The sequence below is a fragment of the Erpetoichthys calabaricus genome, chromosome 9, assembly GCF_900747795.2.
Source record: "Erpetoichthys calabaricus chromosome 9, fErpCal1.3, whole genome shotgun sequence".
Taxonomy (NCBI): domain Eukaryota; kingdom Metazoa; phylum Chordata; class Cladistia; order Polypteriformes; family Polypteridae; genus Erpetoichthys; species Erpetoichthys calabaricus.
This window is the reverse complement of record NC_041402.2, coordinates 33,198,587-33,218,068: the sequence shown is the minus strand read 5'-3', so window position 1 is coordinate 33,218,068 and position 19,482 is coordinate 33,198,587. Positions and strand designations below refer to the sequence as shown.

The following is a 19,482-nucleotide window of genomic DNA, read 5'->3' as shown; positions in this document are numbered from 1 at the left end:
GAGCACTTCCTGGTTTCAGTCTTTATAATTACTTTAAAAAAAAACTCCAAATGCTTCTTCCTACCAGAACATTCTCAACCCCCTTAATTCAGTTTAGAATTTCCAGAGCATATCCCCGAACAACACTTAATGGAGCATCAGCCCACCGCAGGCCACACTCAATCAGGCCAATCATCAATTAACCCAACATGACCAAGGCATCCTAACTCAGGACGCTGGAGCCGTGAGTAGGAGGCACAAATCACTGAGCTACCTCTTATTTCCATATATTTGACCCGATAATGTCGGGTGAAAAAATCAAACCACAAATCGACATCAAATTTCCCACGAAATTGAACAAAACAGCCACAGAAACTTCTGAAATAAAAACAGTGTACGGTGATAACAGTTTGTCTCGCGCGCAAGTTTTTAAGTGGCACAAACGTTTCAAGGAAGGACAAGAAAATGTGGAAGATGTTCAACGCCCAGGTCGCCCACGCTTATCTCGGGCGGATGAAAATATCAAAACGGTAAATCAGACTGTTCGAAATGATCATACTGCTTTTTCCATAAAGCAGTTCTTGACTGACAAAAACATTCCTGTCCTCAATCATCCTCCCTATTCGCCCGATTTAGCTCCCTGTGATTTTTACTTGCTCCCGAAAATCAAAAGTGACCTGAAGTGAACACATTTTATTTCAGTGGATGAAGTGAAGACAGAAACAGCAAGCCTGTTGATGATCCTCAAGCAAGAAGTCTTCCAGCTCTGTTTCAATCTATGGAAGACACGTATGGAGTGGTGCAGAGATCGGGAGAGGGAGTATATAGAAGGTAACAATGTTTAGAATGCTGTAATTCATCAATACATTTGTTTTTACCAATCCAGTTATTCTTGTGTCTCACCTCGTAATATGAACAGCACACTGCACATGTGCAAGTGATGCTTTCGTCACTTTTGGATTCACCAGAATCACTTTCAGTTTCACTGGCCTGAAGACAGATTCACTTCGGCATCACTGCTGATGTGAGGTGTGTTTTACGAGACGCCATTATGAGGCTAGGAGAAGACACATCTACACCATTGCCCAAGTAACGCTCGGCACTAGCACTGTTGGCACTTTTACAGCCTGAGTAATCCTCGGTCTAACGCTTGCACAAGATGTGTCTGTACCATTGACTGAGTGACACTCAGGACTAACGCTAAGGAGGTTAATAAATGGGTATCTCGCTATGTTAGTGAACATAATAATCCTCAAACTGGCATAGCATGGGAGACACGGACGCAGAAAAGTAAAATAATACAATCCGTTCATCAACAGGACTGTAAGTGTGGGCTTTGAATGCATTGTCAAAGGTTGGTTCACTTCAGAGTACAAGCATCTCTCGAACAAGTTTACCTTAAAACTTCAATAAAACTCTGTAAATATTGTCCTCCATTGTTCACCACCACCTGTGCCTTCACTCATAACTCTTATTTGTCTCTGGCATGCTAAAAAATTCCCCATAGTCGGTCTCCCACTGGAAACACTGAAGCCATGCATTGGTTGGATGGCAATACTGCGTTCTTTGCATATGTAGCTTATTATACAGTAAAGGGGAATTAAGGGTAAATGTTTAAAGATAATCAATATATAGTGGATTCAGAAAGATTCCAGGCCCCTTCACTTTCTGCACATTTTATTGTGTTGTAGATTCAGTTTTAAATTGATAGATTTGCCATTTTGACCATCAATCTGCACTCGATAACCCTTGTTTTCAGAAAGGTTTGCAAATTTATTAAAAATCAAAAACTGAAATCTCTCAGTCATGTAGATATGCAAACATTTGCTGTTGCACTCCAAATTATGGTCAGGTGAATCCTGTTTTCTTTGATCCTCCTTGAGATATGTCTAGAATTTGATGTACCTGTGGTAAGTTGAATTGACTGGACATCACTTAGAAAGGCACACTTGTACATGTGTACAGAAGGTCCACAATTCACACTGCATGTCAGAAAAAAAAAACAAACCATGAAATCCAAGGAACTCTTTTTAGACCACCACGATCAAATTGTGGTGAAGCATAGATCAGGGCATGGGTATCACCATTTCTAAAGTTTTGAGTGTTTCCCGGAGCACATTGGCCTCAATAATAATGTAATAGAAAAAGTCTGGAACCACCAGGGCTCTTCTTAGTGTTGGACATCTAGCCTGAGTAAACGGGCAAGAAGGGTCTTGGTCAGGGAGATGACCAAGAACCCAACAGTCAGTTTAGCAGAGCTTCAGAAGTCCTCTGCTGACATGGGAGAACCTGTGAGAAGGAAGACCACCTCAGCAGCACCCCATCAGGCCTAGAGTGAGGTTTGCAGTGCCAGTTCAGTAAAGGAAAACAACCAAGAGAGAGGAACATCTGCATCTCCACACAAGGAGGTTTGCTGGCTTTCCAACAGCTGACCAGCGCTGAACACCCCTGCTGCACCCAACCTCTTTCAAATAGTGCAGCAGAGGGCAAGCAGTCCATTTAACAATAGCGAGCCACTTCAAAGCGCCATGTAAAGAGCAGAGAATCCATCCACTGTGGCGCTCAGTGCCGATGCTACAATATTACACTGTCAGACCACGACGGAGTATAAAAAGAAATTAGTCACAAAACATCTAGCAACCCTGTCAATAAAATGTGGGGCCAGTCCATCATAGCAATCACACCTGACCAAAATAAAGATCCCACTCATCACAACAGTTATTTTCTCTGGAAACGCCTCACAGTGGGCATCCCTACTGAGTAACTGACCTGGAGGAGTCTAAGCACTGCGTCCGCTATTTGTGATGTGCCTTCATCCTTCCACTTTCCAAGGACTTCAGCAGCGGGACCACAAGGCTGAGCCTGTCTGTCCATGGGCAAACATACACACGGATTAAATTCTGGTCAATCAAGCAAACGAACAGCATGTCTTTTGAAGAAAATCTTGTGCCTTGCTCACTAAGTAGAACTGTGGCAAGATGGGATGAAGTAACAAGGCCAACGTCCCTGCCCCCTGTACTTTCAATTGTATGTATCTAAACGAGCTGCGAACTTCTCAACATACATTACTTATTTATGATACGTGAAATACAATTTAAATAGATTTTATGAAATTTAAGTCTCATTAGGAGAGATCATTCTTACAAACTTCCCCAGTAGCCCCTCGAATTTTCGTTACATATTCTTATGATTTGCTGTAACTTTACAGAGCTGTGAGCGGTGTCATTAGAAAGCCTCGCGTTTGATTGCTCTGGCCTCTGAGATAAACCGGCACCTTGCAAACAATAACTAATCCTTTTCTTAGTTGCGATGACGTGTCTTTTCAGATAACCCACTGTCACCTTTACAATATCGGATGACACTTGTGCACTCATCCTGAGGAAAAAAAACAGATCAGGTGACTATGAGAGGAACTCCATATTTGCAACTCTTGTTGTCCGACGGAAGATTATAGTGCTTGCACCAGGCGCCGCTTCCTGTCGCCGTGGTGACCTGCACGCACCATCCTGAGGCCGCCGGACACACCCCGCGCGCACTTCAAGTGAAGAAAGAGAAACCAGCAGTAGCAACACGCACTTACACCGGCGGCAGTGGCGGAGTCAGCGGGAGTGTATGTGTCCAAATCGATTTACCTGTCGCTTACTGTTACGCCAGCTGGGCTGTCGCTGACAGGCAGACACTGCACCCTGTGACACCCCAGCTTAGCTCACTGCTCGTTGACACCCCAATTCTTTACAGGATGGCGGCGGCGCTACTGTCAGAGGCGGATATCGAGCAGCGCTCCATGGCTGAAGAAGACCCCAACGGCAACGAACACGGAGCAGCAGCGCAGAGCAGTACAGCGCCGCGCTGGGGACCGCAACACGCAGGAGCCCGGCAGCTGGCAGAGCTCTACTCGCCAGGTGAGCGCACAGAGATCCGCGAGCCAGCCGTGATCTTAACAGCTCATTTGACTGATAGTGAAGCGTCCTTCAGCTCTGAAGGCGAGACTTAAAGAACGTTCATTTGTCACATGCTTGTTTTCCTTAAAAGTTAACTGTCTTGTATTCATGCTGTTCAGAAGACATCGGTCTGTGGTTGCTCTTGTTTCAAGCAGTCATCGCACACCTCCAGAGTGTCGGGCTGTGATCTTGGTAACTTGTAGTGAGCTTTTTTTAAACTTCAACGAGCTTCCTGACACGAGTCCTAATTTTGCAGGGCTGTGTAAATACGAAGCGTTAACGCTAATAGTCAAATATTAACGCGCGAGTTCAACTTTTAGACAGTAGTCGGTTGTGTGGGAAGGAAGCAAATAAGTACACGTTAAAGTGAAATACCCTCCAGTATGGGGAGTTTGCGGTGAAACTGGAAAGACCGGTATTTGCCGAACGTCTGGCACAAAACTAATTACAGTCTTTTGCATAAGGGAGAGAGGTTAGGAGCAGGCAATATTAATGATAATAATAAAAAAGTGTGTAGTGCTAAAACTTGCTATTGAATCAAACATAAAATACAGAGGGCTGTGCATCCTAGTGGTAGAGGCGATTCTGGGGACTTTGGGGGCCCAAAAGGAAAAAAACTCCATGGCGCCCACCAGCGCACCGTCTATCAATTCTCGACATGGTAAAATTTTATTAACAGTGTTATAGTGCAAAGTCTAAATTATTGTGATCAACAGGGAAAATTTAATATACAGATTCTTTTTTCAATGTTATGAGAAATAGATTATCCAAATAAACACCACATCTGTATTGAAAATTGAAAAACTGTTAGAATAAAGTAGATTTTAAAAATATAAAAATATATAAAAGTAAGATGCAAATAAATATAAAGTGCACATAGCGATGAAAATAAAAACAAATTGCACATCATAATATTTAAAATGTACTTAATAGAAATAAAAAAGTATTTTAAAAGTTTACTGCAACTTTCAAAATCACTGTTTGAGAGCTTAGGCTACAACAACAACAACTTCATTTATTTATATAGCACATTTTCATACAAAAGCAGCTCAAAGTGCTTTACATAATGAAGAAAAATAAAAGACAAAATAAGAAATTAAAATAAGACAACATTAGTTAACATAGAAAAGGAGTAAGGTCCGATGGCCAGGGTGGACAGAAAAAAAAAAAAAAAAACCTAAAAAAATAAAATCTGCAGGGGTTCCAGGCCACAAGACCGCCCAGTCCCCTCTGGGCATTCTACCTAACATAAATGAAATAGTCCTCTTTGTAGTTAGGGTTCTCAAGAAGTCACTTGATGCTGATGGTCATACAGACTTCTGGCTTTTAATCCATCCATCATTGTTGGAACATCACGGTGCTTTGAGTAGATGGTGGTGGCACAAGCCACCACCAAAAGGACACCGGAAAAGGAAACGGCACATATACAGCACATACAGCCACCATGTCCTCCAGGTCCAAAGACCTTTGAAAATTATACACTGTTGAAATTTGAACTTGGGCTGAAAGCCTTTCCTGGCATGTGGTAGATCTCAAGTAAGATTTAATCAGCTTCAAAGATGAAAAATGTCTCTCATCAGAGGCAACAGTGATGGGGATTGTCAGGACTGTCGAGGGACTAAATTTTGACTTCTTGGACCCCCTTCTCACTGTTGCCCGCTCACCCTGTGGCTGAATTGCTGCTGCTGATTTTGGCTGTGTGCCAACTATAGGTGGGTCCTGGAGAGACTGGCTGAAGCCAACTTAGAAATGGTTGGATGGTCTGATCGAATTGAGTTGATCCAATTTTTGCTTCCAGACCTGTAAATTCTCTTCATGATTTTTGAAATTGGATCTGATTACATTTAATGTTACTGAAACGGTAACATTTGTCACAAATGCCATCACGGTGGAGATTTGACTAAAGGTAGGAGTTTTGGATTGTCATTGCAGTGTGTCAGTTTTATACTTCAAGGGGGTTCCCACAGATTTGTTCTTGCAATTAGTACTTATGTAAATGGATACCCTTGAGGGCCCCCCCCATTTGGGGCCACAGGCAATTGCCTACCTTGCCTGTCCTGTTGTTATGCTTCTGCCTAGTGGCATATGGCTGCAAGCCACAAGGTCCATCTTAACTTTACTGTGTGAGGCTGAGCAAGTCACTTTTCCTGTCTGGATCCATGGAAAATGGTAAACTGTATATTGCTCATTTAAAAGTCATTTTTTGGCGGTGGTGTCAGCTAAATAAATATGAATAGAATAACTGTCAATTTTAGATAAGAGTTAGTTTACCTTAGCACTTTTATGTTTACCCTCATATCTCTGTGATTTTTGCTTTGGAAACAACTGAACAAATATGTTTAACTGTAAGGATAGCTAAGAAATGTAGGAGGAATGTTTTTGTTTAATATTGCCACACATGCTGTTACACACAGAAATTAGGTCAATTATAGATGTTTGAGATTCACTAGTAGGGTAGATTCATCCATCAGTCTTCTAAACCTACTTGATCCTGTGCAGGGTTGTGGGAAAGCTGGAGCCTGACACAACAAGCATAGGGCATTCAAGGCAGGATCAGTCTGTGGACAAGCAGCCAGTCTGTTGCAGGCTATATATATATATATATATATATATATATATATATATGTGCACACACACTAGGGCCAATTCAGCATCACCAGTCCACCTAACCAGCATGTCTTTGAACTGTAGGAGGAAACTGGAGGAAGACATGATGAGAACATGCAAACTCCAGACAGGAGGACAACGGATGTGAACCTAGTAGATAGATAGATAGATAGACTTTATTAGGGTAGATGTGTTACAAATGGCCAAATATTTAAATTTATGGTGGCCCACAAAGAGCTTTAAGACACTTTAATCTACCTTAATAAAAGAGTAAGCGTCTGTGTGTCCATCTGGTTGCTGTGTCTCTTTCATTCCAACAGATGGCACATCACAAACATTTGTAGTAATGCATTTTATTACTACAGATGTTTGTGATGTGCCATCTGTTGGAATGACAAACGCAATACATTTTATTAATACATGCATTACAATGTACATTCCTATAGATGGTTTCAGTCTGTCTTAGATGAATAGCACAATGTGTATGAATAAACTGGCTGATGTTTAAATGTTGTTTCTGTCAACTGATAGAAATTATTTATTTTTTATAAAAAAATTAATTTTTATACAAGGTTGAAGGGTTGAGGATGCACTGCATGCTATCAACAATGCAAGGATCGGAAAAAACAAAACATAAATTGGTATGGAATGGCCCATTCAGTACTTCTATGTAAATTTCACTTTAAGTGTACACAAATAAGTGTAGAGTAAAATGAACAGGAAAGTGAATGAAGTGAACAGTTTCCAAAATAACTAAACACATTAGGTCAAATGAAGTAAACAAGCTGTATAGGTAGACAGATTGGTACAGAAGTGGCTTAATGCCTCTGTCCACGTCTTCCTGTACAGATCTAGGGGTGAGGGTTAATTTCTTTCTCTTCATTATCCAGAATGTGCTCTGGTTGGGAAAATAAGCTTGTCAGCAGTCTTCACTAATAAAAAATATTTTGAGCGTGTTTGTGCGTGTGCATGTGTTTCCATGTGTGCGTACTTGTATATGTATCTTAAAAACTACATGTGCAAAAAACTGGCAAACCAGTAGGCACAATTACCATGACTAAACTGAGCAGAATGCAAAAACCCCGATTAAATTAAACTATCCCTACGGCAGTTTTTTTTTTTTTCAGAAGCTATCGTTGCACACTAGTTTTTCCACAGACACACACACATACAGACACCATGATAAAATTAACTGTTCTTGATGTTCAGATCATCATAGATTCAGAATGTGAACTTAACTCATCAGTGAATTATTAGCCCCATCACCAAGCATCCATTTACGTGAAAGTAACAAGACGGCAGAGCCAGTTAAGCAGTTAATTAGGTTAAATTATTTATAAAGTCTAGATGGAGATGTCAGGTGTGAAGAAACCAAGACAACACTGTTTCACTAAGAGAAGAATGTGGTTCCTAAAGGTCCTGTCACACTACATGATTTTTACAGCAACTTCCAGTCACAGACTTCATTTACATAGTCTTAGGTGAGTTGGAGGCTGCTGCGGTGCATTCCTGTGATGGCCAGTCATGTAGTCTAGCATCCCAAGTGTCTTAGATTGACAAAATCAAACAGGTTAGGTATTGTCCTAAATCGTGGGGTGGGCTTGTGTGCATGTTAGAGCAGACCTCCAGTGGGTTCTCATCTGGAAGTAAAATGCATATATTGCAGCTATGAGGAATAAGGTATGCAAGTGTTTTGGACCTTAAAAATAGCAGAGAAATATGTCTGTGTTTTACATACCGCAGCAGAACTGGGGGAAAAAAAAAAAAAAAGAAGGGTGGTCAGGTAACTGTGCCTGAGCTCGCCAACCTGTAAAGGCGTCATGCTGTACTTGTGCTGTCAGGCAGCACATTATTTGGTGTGAGAATGTAGCAAGCTTTGGAAATGTAAAGTTGTGTTGGAGAGTTTTTACAGAGTCATGTAATTCGTCATTCCCAATGATGTTAAGTCATGTAATTTGACATCCCTTTCAAATAAAAGTCATAATGTGCCTCCGGCTTAATTTGTTGCCTGTTTTGTGTTTTTTGCCTATGGTTCAATGTTCACTGCATTTTGGGGTATGTTAAATTATAGAATTTAAGAAACTCCAGCTGTGAAGTTTGTTCTTTTGTGTGTAAAATATTTAACATTCTGCAGCATCCTCAAACTTGCTTAATTCAGTTTAGGATCATAAGGCTTTGAGCCTATGCTAACATTTCTGGACACAAGGTCAGAAATGGGTGTGGACAGGGTGCCAGTCCATAGTTGGGCACACTTCTGCACACACCCATAGAGGGTGACTTTGAAACTGTCAGTTGACCTAAACAATACATCTTTTATAGATGTAGGAGGAAAGCCAATACAGAAAGGGGGGAGAATATGCAACTACACAAAGACAACTGGCCATTGTATTCATGCCTAGGGTTTTGGATCTTCAAAGCAGTGCCATTAATCACTTTGCTACTGTGGCAGCACAAAGTCTTTTTTTCTATGAGGAAGCATTTTGAATCATTTTAGTTACTCCTTGTTGAATTAGGGATGGGAATTGAAGGGATGGTTATCAAATGATTTGTTGGAGTTGTGTAGATTTTGCTTGTCTTTTTGAGGATGAGGTGTGGCTTTATAGCTGTCATATTTTGCACATTTTTTGCTTTTAACAAATATTTCAGTTAAATTATGTATTATATCCATGACACTGAAATGGAATCTTAATTAAAAGTTTCACCACTAAGAGGACACCTGCACAGGTAATTTTATTGACTTAAGTTTCATGTGTTGACACTTTTTTACTTTCTTGTATACAAAGTACCAGAATCATCCAGAAAATCCATTTCTAGATTTTGATGAATCTTGACATTTTAGACATCCCTGAATCCAAAAATTTGGAATTATGTCTGTGTGCGTGTGTAAACATGATAACTTCAGTACACTTTCACTTAGATCAACCAAATTTTGCATAAAAGTATTAGGTACAAAACATAGATTTCTGTCAGCTTTTGGGCTATTTCTGCTATATGGAAGTGGTACTTTATATTTTATTCATGCAGCTGCAGTGTTTGATTTATTGAACTTTTATAATATAACTAGTCCTACCCCTTGCCCCCCCCGTGTAGAAGTGAAACAGGACATTGAGGAGGACCCTACCTGGCTCTCTACTCCTGACGTCACTCTTCCCCCTCCCCTCGGCCTGCAGCCTCTGTCTTGGATTAGAGCGAATATATCACTCCTGCAAGCAAACTATGATTCTTAGCATGATGAGTGAAGTCGCAAAATCACCCGGAATGTTCAAGCAAATTCTAGAAAAAAACCCGATCTAAATCCGTTAAGTAGTTCTCTCTTTCGCTAGCTAAGTGAAGGTAAGATAGCCCTGAGAGGCTGGCGCATGAGTGAGGAGGGCGCCCCCCCTCAGCCCCCTGTGTGTCTCTCGGATTTGTGCAAATAAATTGGTACCGCAAGCGTACTGAGATACTTAGTGTGATGAGAGAAGTTACAAAATCATCCGGAATGTTCAAGCAAATTATAAAAAAAAAAAACCTGATCTAAATCCGTTAAGTAGTTCTCTCATGAAAAGCGGACAGACATACAGACACAGACTTTGGATTATAGATAGATAGATATATAGATAGATTGTTCAATATATTATTAATTTAATTTGTTGTTGATGGTTCTTTAATGTACATAATATAATCATTGTCTTGAGGTTTACTCCTAAAATATCTTTCCCCATATCTGAGTATACGAGAAAGTCTAGGAGAGACCACGCCTGATTTTTCAGAATACAGTGTGATGTTATGTGTGTGTAACTGTTACGAAAGATCTCTGTACACTGCTTTGTTCTTTAATGAGTTGTATTATTTAGTAGCGGTTGTTTGTGCTGTTTGATGTTATTTCTTGTTGCTTTTTATTTTGCCCAACAGTAAGGCAAATTTCTTGGTGTGTTGTGTTTTGTTTTTTTTTTTTCTTCTTCTTGTAGCAAAAAAAGAATTGAACAGAATGCAGTCTATATCCGTTACTGAGGCAGCAGACCTGTGTCCTGCCTGGTGGTTATCAAGTTTATACTGAAAGGTTGTAGAAAATACAAAACGAAATAATGCAAGAAACAGGAATTATTCTTTTAAATTGCCCATGACTGGAGAAGAGTACTTGATGTTAACCATCATATTTATGGTTCATATGATATATGAGTTGTTTTTCTTTGGTGTGGTTTATGTAAAGTTAAATAATTGTTAATTGGCAGTTGTACTTCAAACTTCAGTCACCTTCCTGGAATTTTACATTCAGCAATGCGTTTGATGTGTAGGTAGCCAAAAAGTAGAAATGTGTGTTTTGTTGTTTTTTTTTTGTTGTTAAAGTGCATTGTTATTTAAACTTTAATTGCCATTCATGTGTCTCTTTTTACATTAGTGATAAAAATAAAATGAGAATGGAGTCCTACTTCATACTTGTATTAATCAAAGTGGACAGTAGAAAAGCCATAAAAATATGGCAGCAGTCAAATTGGTCTACTGTTGTGTTTTGTGTTAATAATAATAATAATAATAATGCATTACATTTATAAATATTTTTATTGTTTTTTGCTGTCTGTTCTGTTTCCTGTATGTTAAGCTTAAGGAGGCAGGGCCACTTAATTAAGCTGCTGTGGTACTGGCTCAGTGGTACTTAAGCCGAACAAAATTCAACAACTTTGGCGGAGATTGATTGTGGTTAGTTCTTGTTTCTTGCTTTGTTATTGCTTGTCTCTTTTAGGTTTCTGGTTTTGACTCCCTGGTTCTTGGATAAGGTACTGTGTTAGGATTTTGTTTCTATTTGTTCCACCTGTTTTTTTTTCTGTTTCCTGTCTTTCCTTTTGTGCATTCCTCCTTGAGTAATAAATTCTTTGATAATAAGGTGCCTTGTTTGGAGGTTTCACAATTTCTTTCCTCTTCTGCATATTTTGTGACCTTCTGGTTATTTAAAACATTTAACCACCTCAGCCCCATTTCTGGGACTGTGCAGGCTGAGGCCTGTCTTTTGAATAGGGGATAGGCTGCCTAAGATGAGGCCTAGTCCAGGGGCCAAGAATTGAGTTAGGGGTAGGCCTGGTGTTTTCCGTGGATTTCTGGAGGCCTGCACCCTGTTTTGTGCTTCATTGTGGCAGGAATACGCAACAGTTAATAGACAGCCCTGAAAATGCCGCTGTATTCAATATATTATTCATTAAGAAATACTAATACAAGTCAAAATCTGTTAGAACAAAGTTCTCTGGAATGAAAAAAATGTAATAATGGGATTGGAGCATAGCATGGTTTTTCCTTGCAGTTGACAAAGTTGACTCAATGGCTGGCAACATCTTTTTTTGTTCTTGTCAGCATCAATGGCAATGAGAATTTCCGATGTTTTCTGTAATGTAAGTTGCTGCATGTTCTTTTTGAGTCGCCCTTTTTTTTGTTTGTTTTAACCAATCTTTACATTAAAAGACCATGGTAAAAAGTTTGAGGAAATGGAGGTCACATTTAAAAATAAGAATTGTTAAATGCATAAATTTGTGAGCACAAAATTCAAAGACTCATTCAAATGCAACAAAAAAAAATATTTTTTAAATATTATGGTGTGCCGATGTTCACAGGGTAAAATATTGATAAATTTTATGAAACATGTTGGAAACTGGTCAAGAAGCATAAACACAAGGAATGCTCAACAGTCGACACTTTTGCTGAAGTGTGAGCCAAAAATGAATCCCCAATATGGGAGATGTGCTGAACGATTTCAAATCATACCTTGAAGAACTCTGCTGCAGACCTCCAGAGATCCACAAGTAGAACTGTAGTCAAATTTGATTAACTGTTATCCAGCCCCTAGATCTACCCATAATGTAACTGGTCTTCCCGAAATACCCTACTTGAACTCCTCTGTTGAGGAGGTTCTCATTTTGCAATGAATGTCACTGATGTAACATGATACTCTCCTAGTGAGGAACTTCACACCTTACAGTGGCCACATCCAGATTCTTCTCGGGTTATCTGAATTAAATAATGAAGACTGTAGAGTAAAACAAGTGACATAAACATGCAATCCAATTGGCTGTTCAGTGGAGCTCCTGAATCATAATTTTTCAGTGAAGGCCAGAACAAACACACATGGTTTTGCTGCTTTTTTCATAAAAAAAATTATTGTTGTAATGAGTTTTTCAGATGAAATGGACTTCACTGTAATGAGTTTTTAAACACTAGCTCTATAGGAAATTGGCCAAGACCAAAAAACACAATTTGTTAAATTTAGAATTTTGTTAAAGCGGAGTTTATTCTAATGGAAGTTGACCTGTGCTGTAATTTCTAAAGTGTTTTTTTTTTCTGTCCCAGAAGCTTTTGGCACTAGTTAGTTAAACACCCTAGCCGGGGCATCAATGCAAGGAATAAATCTAAATCTAAAATCACCACTGCAGCTGTCCGTGTCTGTGTCTTTTATATCCTTCCTTAATATAGTCATGATTGGCCATTTGGCTTGAGCAGCTTTGGTCCAAGATGGGTACACTAGTGTACTGTGTTTCCTGCAGAAGTCTAATATAGCAGTGGTGGCTTTTATTTTGGGGCATTAGGGAACTCCCTTGGAAAATGTAACTATCTTGGTCACATGACTATTTTTCATTATATGGTTTACAATTACACTTTTTTGTTTTTAATGCATTCATATTTTCAGATATTGCTAAGTGGTTAAGGTGACTATTATTATTTTGCTTAGTGCTATTCTGGGTATTCTGGGTATTTTTTAAAACAAAGAAAACTGAATGTTACCATTTTTAATAACAATAATAAGCAACAATTAAATAAACATAGTAAAAAGTAATAAAATACAATAAACACTACAGAAAAAAAAAGTTTCTCTGAATGAAGATTAAAATAGCACACTATAAAAACAGCAACAGAGCTGAATGCAGCTGCATATTCCAAAGACATTCATTCTTTGCAGGTGAGCAATGTCTTTTCTTCTTTCTTGCTACAAACACACAGCATGTACAATAACTACATCCCTGATGTTTTAATGAGTTCTGTGGTAGCAATGTTAAAATGAAACAATAAAATAAAGTTGTAGAGGGATTCTGCTTTAAAAAGCACAAAGTACTTAAAATCTGAGGTCATGTATTGTACAGTTGTCATTTCTGAACAGCCTGCAGGCCACAACAATGTTTGATTGTGTTGCTATCTGGACACAAAGCAGTGATGCAATTTAAATGCCTGAAATACAAAGTAAAAAAAAAAAAATATAATATTCACATCCCAAGGTCCTTAACCTGCAATTGCTTTGTGCTGGGTATGACGTTAATCTGCATTCAGCACTGCAAACAGGTCCTCCAACTTACAGGGAAAACTGCTGGCAGGATTGGCACCCCAGCCACCATTATATAAAAAAAAAAAAAAAACTCTCACTGTTCCAGTGTGGTGCTGAGGTGTCACCCACTACACTTGGGTTCTAATCCAGGTGGTTTGGCATATGGTGGGTGCGGCAACGCGCTATTAGAGCATGTTCCAGCCTTTACTGAAAGTATATATATCTTATCATTGGGCTTCCCTTTTTCTGCTTGCACAGCCATGATACTATCATAGATTACACTTGTTTCGAAAATACAAGATACAGTACAATTGGGTATGATGGTTGTGTGTGGAGACTTTAGTATTCCCTCTTTGTCTAAGACATTCATGATATTTAGATGAACAAATCACTTGGTTTGAGGGTTCGCACAATAATGAATAAATAACTTGACTGCTTTATCAGTGTAGGACAGGGGTCCTCAATCACAGTCCTGGAGGGCCGCAGTGGCTGCAGGTTTTGGTTCTAACCCGGTTGCTTACTTAGAAAGCAATTCTTGCCAATAATTTCATTTCATGGCTTGTTAGTGCTTTAACTCTACTATGTCAGGTCATTCTTATATCCTGGGTTTTCTTCCCCTTTCTAAGGATATCATCCAAATGATTTGAAGGCTAAAATGGAGGAGTAATTCTCAGTCATTCACTTTTTCCTCTTCAATTTCCTTCCAAGTATTTCATTTAACCCAATAGTGCATGATAAATACAACACAGAGGTGTAAATGGTAACACGCTAAATGGAGAAATGCTGGTGTCTTTTGTCATTTGCATGTTATTGCTAATTAGGAGCAATTAAAAACCAAGAATATGGCTGCTTAAGACTAAAATAAGCAATGAGGGTTTAAAATCTTAACGAGCGAGACAACTAAAGTGAAACAGAAGTGTTACTTAAGCAATAAGTGCTTCTTATTAAGCAATTGGGTTGGAGCAAAAACCTGCAGCCACTGCGGCCCTCCAGGACTGTGATTGAGGACCCCTGGTGTAGGAGAATCTTGAGAGTAACTGTTTATCAAGTCTTTGTAATCATACAGTGCACAGGACAACATATAGATAATTGATATTTAAATTATGTATGGTATTAAATTGGTTTTACGTGGACCATTGAAACACTCAAATTAGGTAGTGTTACTGTTCTGCATCTTAATAATGTTTCAAGCAAGAACTGTTTTCCCTGAAATTATTAATTCCCAGAAATGACAAATGAAAGGAAATATTACTAAAACAAAAAGTAATATCTGCCTTGTATATGTAACAGATTAAACGCTCCACTCTGATGTGAAATGCTGAAACAGAATTAATGTATTTTTAAGAAGAGAAAAACTTGCATATCCAAGAATTGTGACTGCACAAGTAACCCACCTGAAGAAACTAGTTGAGCAAGGAGCTCTTTTTCAGTTATGATTTCACCACTAGCATTAGCAGCCAATATTACAAATAGAAAAACTTCCAACCACTGTGCCCATCTTGGAATGTACTTACCCGTTCCTTGATTTCATATTACATTTACCTACATTTACTTATTTTGTTGACACCTTTATCCATGGTGACTTATAACATTTATGATGCAGTTGGTTACGTTTGTTTTGGTTTTCAACTGGAACACAGGAAGGTCCAGTGACTTGCTTACGGTCACACAGTGTCAGTCCAAAGTCTTAACCACCACACCACACTGTCAAATTGAGTCTCTTCAATTACCAATATGTAAAAGAGACCTGCACAGTACAAAACCTTTATTTTTGCCTAAACAGTAAACCAGTATTGCCTTATGTTTAAATTCATCTGCTCATCCATCCATTCTTTTTTGCCCTTTCTATTTTATTATTATTTTTTTTTTAATCCGTGTTGCAGGGAACTAGAATCTGACAATCTTTAACTACTGACAGAGTTTTGTAAGGCAGAAAACATCAAGAGCATGTGATATGCTTCTTTCTTTAATTTTTATCTGTGTGTATGTACAAGCTTTCTTGTTAATAATATTCCTGACGTTCGTGACTTTGATTACAACGCAAACACTTAGGTGGTTTTTTTTAAGAAAAAAAAATCTGAATATTGTATTGAGGCACACTTATCTGCCAGTCCCAGATTTCATCTTACAAGAGAGATGTCTTCTGGCTATGTTTGAAAAGCTCCAGCTCAACTGCCTGCACTGCTGATTTTGCACCTTGCATTTGCAACTATTTTATCCTCATTCTGTGCTATTAAGAAAAGTGCATGCTTTTCGTTTAATGTGTGAGTTTAAGCAGTCTGATTTTGGTATTTCTTAAAAAAGTAGACTTTGGTGATAAAGTTCAGTACAAATTGGGAAACAGATTGCAACAAACTTGCCACCTGTAAAGCGGTTGGTTGAGGTCAGGTTCAGTGCCTGTCAGAGGATGGACATTTAATATGTGAAGTGATTCTATTTTTTAGTCATGGCTCCATAGAGTACGAACATGTTGCATATTGGTAATCACCTGCCAGTAAGAAATTCACTGTACTTTGTGCCTATGACCTATAAACCTTTCTGAAAAGGTCACAATCAATGGTTGGTCATGGTTGAGCATGAAGTTTTTAAAGCAACAAAACAATACAGTGATTAATACTACTGCTTACAACTCCTGGAGTCCTGGATTCAGATCTTGGCCCATGTGCTGCCTCTGTGGAGTTTGTACCTGATTCATATGTGTGACTGAACTCTTCTCCAGGTGCCTTTAGTTTTCTTCTGAGCAATTTCACATATAATAGTTTAATTGATGTGTCTAAACTGGCTTATTAAGAATGTGTGTGAGTGTGTCCTGTGATGGACTGACACTCTGTTGAGCCTTTGTTTTTGCCTTGTGTCTAATTTTATTGAGGTAAATTTCATCTTTCTCTGATATCAGAGTTAATAAAAAAATGAATGGATAAAAGCCTTTGAATCTTTACAGAATATTCTTTTCCCACTAATTACATCCATCCATCCATTTTCCAACCAGCTGAATCCAAACACAGGGTCACGGGGGTCTGCTGGAGCCAATCCCAGCCAACACTGGGCACAAGGCAGGAACCAATCCTGGGCAGGGTGCCAACCCACCACAGGACACACACAAACACACCCACACACCAAGCACACACTAGGGCCAATTTAGAATCGCCAATCCACCTAACCTGCATGTCTTTGGACTGTGGGAGGAAACCAGAGCACCCGGAGGAAACCCACGCAGACACGGAGAGAACATGCAAACTCTACGCAGGGTGGACCCAGGAAGTGAACCTGGGTCTCCTAACTGCGAGGCAGCAGCGCTACCACTGCGCCACTGTGCCGCCCCCACTAATTACAGTGCAACATAAAATGTAATATATTTTATATGTGTATTTTCTTTTGTTTTTCTTGTCCTACTTTTCATCTTAGTAGATTTGCTTTATTACATTTTTTTTACTGCTGGCAAACTGGCAGGTTAAATGATTTGCTCAGGGTTAGTTGTAGGAATTAGACTATAAACCACCAAGCAGTCTTTCTCTGTTCACATTCTCTATCCATACTTCACTAAGGCTACATTCACATTAACAGGCTGAAGTGATTCAAATCTGATTTTTTTTTTTTTTGTCTTAATGTGACACAAATCTGACGTTTTGTGTGGCACATTGGTTAAGTCATTGAACTTCAGACCATAAGGTTATGGGTTCATATCCCACCACTGACACTGTGTGACCCTGAGCAAGTCAGTTCACCCTTGTGTGCTCCAGTTGGAAAACACAAAAGAAATGTAACTAGTTGTATCTCAAATGTTGTAAGGTGCTTTGGATCAAAGCATCGGCCAAATTAAAATCAGATCTTTTCAAGTCAGATTTGAGTCTATTCCATATGTGGTCCTGGATTGGATACATATCTGATTTGTGGCCATGTGATCTGAGCAAAATGGTCAGATCAAATTAATGTATTCATCAGCCAGCACTGGCAACACAGAAAAAGAACAATGTAGGACAGCTGCAGCTGTGACAATGGTCACAGTCTTGTCATTGCTGTATTCTTTCTCGTACCCACAAATCTCATGGTGCAACAGTGGCAGCAGTAGCTGTGAAAGCCGCAAAAGTTAGCCATCTGGCTTCTTGACCTAATCATGTACAGCTTACAAACTGTTTGCTGTCATCCAGAGCATAATGCACAGCATACGTATATCAGCTGTTACCGCACGTTCATTTTGTTGGTTTTAATGCCATGAGTCATCTCACAGATATGTTTTTTGTTGTTGGTGACACAGATGACTTTTGCACAAACATATCAATGTGCGCCTGCATGCCATTTCAAAGTTCAAATGCATTCACATTACAGTTAGATTCAGGTTACTTGTGAAATTGAACTGTCAAGATAGGCAAATTTGATCTGAGCAAAAATTTGCAATGGAGCAATGAGGCTTGTAATATGAACATATTCTAACACAGATTATCTTTTTTATAATTTGCACAAAACCATGAGACTCTATGAATGCGGAACAGTTTCCTGATTTCTGTAATAAGAGCACTGAACCACTAGGTGACTTGCTCAAAGTTATCCAGAGATATCTCTCCCGTTGCACTAGATGGTTTGTTTTTTTATATGCAGTGCCTTTGTGCTTTCTAATGTGTTGCCATTTTTAGTTATAAGGAAAAAAATTCTCTTACCTGCTACAACCTACAGTTAGTCACTGTATTATATAGGTGAAAGGAAACTCCTAATGAAATAAGCATCGCCACCCCATATTCTTAAAGGCCTGTTCCTGTCTGACTTTCTGTGTTTGCAATAATGAGGAGGAACTCCAAATGTAATTATTTTTATGCAGATTAATTTCAAGGTTTTCTATTACTGAAATCACCACTAAACTCCTTGACTGTCAGTTCATGTTTACTTGTATAGATTCTTCTACCCTTGTTTCCTTGTAATTCGTATCATGTGTTGAGTGATCATGTGTTGTACTATATCTTGTCCACTTGTTTATAATGTATCAGAGTGGTGTGCTCAGCTAAGGACATTGTGTAATAATCTCAAACCTACTGAATTCAAGGTTATTGGAGGCTGTAACCTATCCTGGCAGGTCTCTGTGCTAGGCAGTCTCGGGCAGGGCACTAGTACCCACTCAGGCTTGCATGCATTTACAGGGGCCAATAGGAAATAACAAATCAAGTTACCAATTGATCAAACTATTCTCAAGTCAGTTGGATTTTTTTTTTCCTTTTTTCATGTTAGAGTACTTGAAAAGATTCTTTTTTTAACTGGTATTCTGTTCTCTCTTCATGGTGGGCATGCATACATCACTGCATACCTGGAAACTGTTGGAGCATGCATTCAAAATATTGTCTAAAAACTGTACAAAATGTAATGAAGCAAAGATTTATTTAAGTGTGTTTTAGATGGTATTACAGCAGGAAAGATGCATTGCTCTTCTATGTTTTCCTGTGTGAAGGTTTTAGCTTTGAAGTGGCCAATATGTTTTGGAGCATCTTAAACACTACTAGGCTTATATTACCTCAGCCTAGCTGAGTCTTGCAGTAAGTTGAAACCCAGCAGTAAAGTTAGTCTGGCTGCTGAAACATGTCAGCAGGTGCACTGGAAAAAGGCCCGTAAGACTGCCCAGTTTACTCCAGTAGCCATTGCTTAAGTGCAAGCTGATTAAGTAGTTCTGACAGATATCATCTTTGCTTT

General features: G+C 39.1%; 1 protein-coding gene across 1 annotated transcript in view; it reads left to right on the top strand.

Annotated features, from left to right (window-relative positions):
• Positions 1-3,442: 3,442 nt before the first annotated feature.
• Positions 3,443-19,482, top strand: part of si:ch211-212o1.2 (uncharacterized protein LOC492735 homolog) — a 32,490-nt gene continuing 16,450 nt past the window's right edge. The window contains exon 1 of the mRNA XM_028809260.2: positions 3,443-3,881. Within this exon, the coding sequence (XP_028665093.1) occupies positions 3,719-3,881 (163 nt within the window). The 5' untranslated portion in view covers positions 3,443-3,718. The remainder of the gene's footprint in view (positions 3,882-19,482) is intronic.